Genomic DNA, 4,680 nt, shown 5'->3' on the forward strand with positions numbered 1-4,680 from the left:
GGGGGCAGGAGGAGAAGGGGACGACAGAGGATGAGATGACTGGATGGCATCACCGACTTGATGGACATGGGTGTGAGTGAACTCCGGGAGTTGGTGATGGCCAGGGAGGCCTGGCGTGCTGAGATTCATGGGGTCGCAAAGAGTTGGACACGACTGAGCAACTGAACTGAACTGAAGAGTAATCTAAATTAGTGTTTCTTATCTAGATCCAGTTGGAAACTTGATCTTTTGAACTGCGCTGGATTATTATGAAGTGGTTGCTACATTTATACTACCTATAAACTGAGAGAAATGTACACTGTCTATAGCTGCCTGATCACAATAGTCTTATTTAATAATTTATTAAGAACATTCCATAAATTTACATTTATTATCTCCAAAGCCGACTCATACAAATACCTTAGACAAGAGAGATTCATTCTGACAAACTTCACCAGCCACCTGCAGAGCCTGTTCATAGTTCTTCATGGATAAATACAACTCTGCTCAGAGCAGCAATAATGAATTATCACCAGGAGCTGAAAGACATCAGGGATGGAAATAAACAAATATGACTGCATTTTAAAAAATCATCTTTAAGTGATTAAAAATATTCAATTAGAAAACGAACATAAAGATAACACTACTTTGTTGGTGGGAATGTAAACTAGAGAATGTGAACAGCCACTATGGAGAATGGTATGGAGATTCCTTAACAAACCAGGAAGAAAACTACCGTGAAAGTGAAAGTCACTCAGTTGTGTCCGACTCTTTGTGACTCCATGGACTATAGAGCCCACGGAATTCTCCAGGCCAGAATACTGGAGTGGGTAGCCTTTCCCTTCTCCAGGGGATCTTCCCAACCCAGGGATAGAACTCAGGTCTCAAACCGGGGTCTCCTGTGTTGCAGGCGGATTCTTTACCAACTAAGCTATCACAGACAATAAGAAAACTACAGTTCATAAAGACATGTGTAGAACCCTGGTGGTCCAGTGCCTAAGACTCCAAGCTCCCAATGCAGGGGGCCCGGGTTCGATCCCTGGCCTGGGAACCAGATCACATGCCACAACTTAAAGAAAAAAAAAAGATCCCACAGCCTGCAAGTAAGATCGAAGATCCCACATGCTACAACTGAGACCCAGCACAAGTAAATTTTTTAAAAAAGACACAAGTATCCCAATGTTCACTGCAGCACTATTTACAATAGCCAGGACATGGAAGCAACCTAGCTGTCCACTGACAGATGAATGGATAAAGAAGTTGTGGTACATATATACAATGGAATATTACTCAGCCATAAAAAGGAATGGATCTGAGTCAGTTGTAGTGAGGTGGATGAACCTAGCGTCTGTTATACAGAGTAAAGAAAGTCAGAAAGAGAAAAATAAGTATCATATATTAATGCATATATATGGAATCTAGAAAAATAGTACTGATGAACCTACTGACAGAGAAGAAATGGAGATACAGATGTAGAGAATGGACTTGTGGACAGAGCAGGGAAAAGAGGCTAGGAGAAGTTGAGAAAATACACTGACATATATACAAAATCATATGAAAAACAACTAACAGCAAGCTGCTATATAACACAGGGGCCCAGCCTGGCACTCTGTGATGACCTAGAGGGGTGGGATGGAGGCAGGAGGCTCAAGACGGACGGAATATTTTTATAATTATGACTGGTTTGCACTGATGTATTGCAAAAACCATCACAACATTGTAAAGCAATTGTCCTCCAATTAAAAAAAAAGGTAAAATAAATAACTTCTCAAATCACATGTAGAGCTTCGTAGTTTGGTAAGTATATTTTACACAGCTTCTCTCAGGCAATCAGAAACGAGAACGAGTGATATCTCAAAATGCATCAAGAAAACAGCCTGCCACACACACAGTAGCTACAACACAATTTCCACTGAGTAAACGCTGAGCCATCTTAATGTTATAACTACGCACGGAAAAATAAAAGATTTAGAGTAATTTTCTTGAAAGTACACAAGGAAATTTGCGCTTAAAAACATAGTAAAGCATAATTTGTTTTTCTATACAACTGAGTGGGTGCCGATTCATGACCATAATTGTACTCATAATATGTTCTCTTACGTGGGAAAAGAAGGGAAAAAAAATATTTTCCCTAGATTCTTCAAACAGAAGAGATCTTGAGAATTACCCATATGCTGCTAAGGACCTAAGTCCAGCTGCACAGAAGCCAAGAGATCTAATGACAGTCTACGGAACTTCTGAGAAGGCAGGGCACCACAGAAGCATGACAAAGCCAGAGCTCAAGAAAGCAGAACCGTTACGACTATTTCTTATGCTGCTGGACATGATTCACTTTACCCGTGCTCGTGCTAGGATCTCTGAAACAGGGCTGAAGTGTCCCTTTTAGCTGATCGATAAATACTCCGGGCACCTAAGATGTGTTCTCATCTCTCTACTTCACACAGGTTTTCAGCTTGCTCAAAATCCTTGAGCTTGACTTTTTCTCAAAGTAAGTACTTGGTGCTTTCGAAACCCTACTCTGTATCTTCTTAGTTTACACAGTTAACTGGGAAAACAGGCATAAAGGAACTCATGCAAAAAGATATCTGTATCAAGACATGGTGAGCAGGCACTGCGCATAAATGTGTTATTGCTACAAGTGTATAATACAGAGAAGGGTATGACAGGGGCAAAGGGGAAAGGGACAGCAGGAATGGAAAGCCAAACAAGAAAAAGCTGAATTTTTTAAAAAGACACTGACTAGCTACAACAGAGATCAGCAACTTTTTCTTCTGTAAAAGGCCAGGTATTAAACACTTTAGGCTTTGCAGGACAAGAGGTCAACTCGAGGATATGCAGGTATTTATATAACAAGAAAACAAATTTTTATAATTTGTTGACAAAATTCAAAATATTTTTGTAATATAGGTCCATGGGGTCACAGAGAGTCAGACACGACTGAGCACACACATACACTCCACACACACACACACAAACAATTAGAAAAATGGAATTTTCTTCCAGAAGGTAAAATTTTCTCAATTCAGGTTCAGACTTAGTGTCCCCTGTCATAAAAATCAACTGAAAATGTTCACCGCCTGATCTATAATGAAATTTTACATATTCATCAAAAATGCTCACAGGTACTATGCAATACTGATGTCAGTCACAAATGTGATTTTAAGATTTTTTTTTGATGTGGACCATCTTTAAAGTCTTCAATGAATTTGTTACCATACTGCTTCTATTTTATGTGGTTTTTCTGGCCACCAAAAAACTACCTGGGTAGTTCCCCCAATAAGTATTGAACTCAAGGCTCCTGAGTTGGAAACGTGGAGTCTTAACCATTGGACCACCAGGGAAGTCCCAAACATTTAATTTTTAGTTGAGTATTTCACTGCCTGGTAGGTGTTCATAGAATTCTATTATATTCGTCTCATGATATTAGCCTCTGTAGTCAATCTACACTGAACATAATTGCAGATTAATCCTTTCCAACCCAACATCAGGTTAAAGTGCCTCAAGGGCACAGTTAAAAGCATTTTGAAACATAGAAATTTTTTAGAGATTTTTGGAAATCTAAAACCAAAAAAAAAAAAGGGAGAGAGAGAGAAAGAAAATGCTGCTGGAAATATATTCTGAGCTTGGGAAATATACCTACTGCAAATCTATGTGAGAATGGACATTTCCATCTTGTTCCCACTTTGCTGCAAGCTGATTCTCTGGAATGCTCTAAGTAATCACACCTGATGAAAAAAATAGCTGACTCTTCCATTCTAGTATTTGTACTGTTTCCTTTCATGTTGCAACAACAGTGGTGGTAGTGAACATTTTTCTCTTATTCTTCAATTAAAAAAAAAAAAATGTCTAATGTTTTAACATGAAGTATGTTTGCTAAAATCTTCCGAAAGAGAATATTTATCAAATTAGGTTAAACTGCCTCTTATTCCTAGTTTCTTACAAAGGCATTCTAACATGTGGGTATGTTACATATAACATGTCTCCCCGCTGGTATTACTGAATGGTTTATCTAATGCTTAATTACCCTTACATTTCAGGGGTAAGCCTTCCCTCTTGACCTTAACTCTTACTACATAGCTGGATTCAAAATACTAAGAAATTTAAAGTTTTGGCATCTATATAACGTGGTGGTGGTGGTTTAGTCGATAAGTCACGTCTGACTCTGCGACCCCAGGGTCTGTAGCCCGCCACACTCCTCCTTCCACGGGGTTTTCCAGGCAAAAATACTGGAGTGGGCTGCCATTTCCTCCTCCAGAGGATATATAACCGTCTAAAAAAGCTAATTACACCGTAACAGCACCTAACGGCCTTTGAGAGAGGAGAGAGGTCAGAGCCTGACTGCAGAATGTAAGAGCATCCTTCCTGGGTTCACCAGCTGAATCCCCAAAGCAAACCCAGCCCCACCGCAAGATTCTCTTCTGCGCCCCGCCCCAGAGCGTGAGCCATCTGCATTTCCCTACATGACCACCGAAAACCCTTCACTACACTCCCAAGATAGGGTGAAAAAGCAGTCTTGGCCTCACAAGACGGTTCAGCAATGCCGCGCAGGTCCTGGAAAAGACCGCCCGCGGGTGGACCTGGCTTCTGCTCTTCGCCTCACCACTTCCAGAAAGTTCTCCCGTCCCGGGCCTGCGGCTCAACAGGTGCGCGGGCAGGCGGCCCTGCGCCCGCGCCCACTTACCCAGGTCCAGGGCTTGCAGG

At 41.0% G+C, this 4,680-nt stretch overlaps 1 protein-coding gene across 1 annotated transcript in view; it reads right to left on the reverse strand.

Moving 5' to 3' along the window:
* The window catches only part of LONRF2 (LON peptidase N-terminal domain and ring finger 2), an 18,354-nt gene extending 17,865 nt beyond the window's left edge, over positions 1-489 (reverse strand). Inside the window, 1 exon segment of the mRNA XM_010829641.1 lies at positions 400-489. Within this exon segment, the coding sequence (XP_010827943.1) occupies positions 400-468 (69 nt within the window). The 5' untranslated portion in view covers positions 469-489.
* Positions 490-4,680: the final 4,191 nt, after the last annotated feature.

Source organism: Bison bison, unplaced genomic scaffold, assembly GCF_000754665.1.
Source record: "Bison bison bison isolate TAMUID 2011002044 unplaced genomic scaffold, Bison_UMD1.0 scf7180017864508, whole genome shotgun sequence".
In the NCBI taxonomy this organism is placed as follows: Eukaryota; Metazoa; Chordata; class Mammalia; order Artiodactyla; family Bovidae; genus Bison; species Bison bison.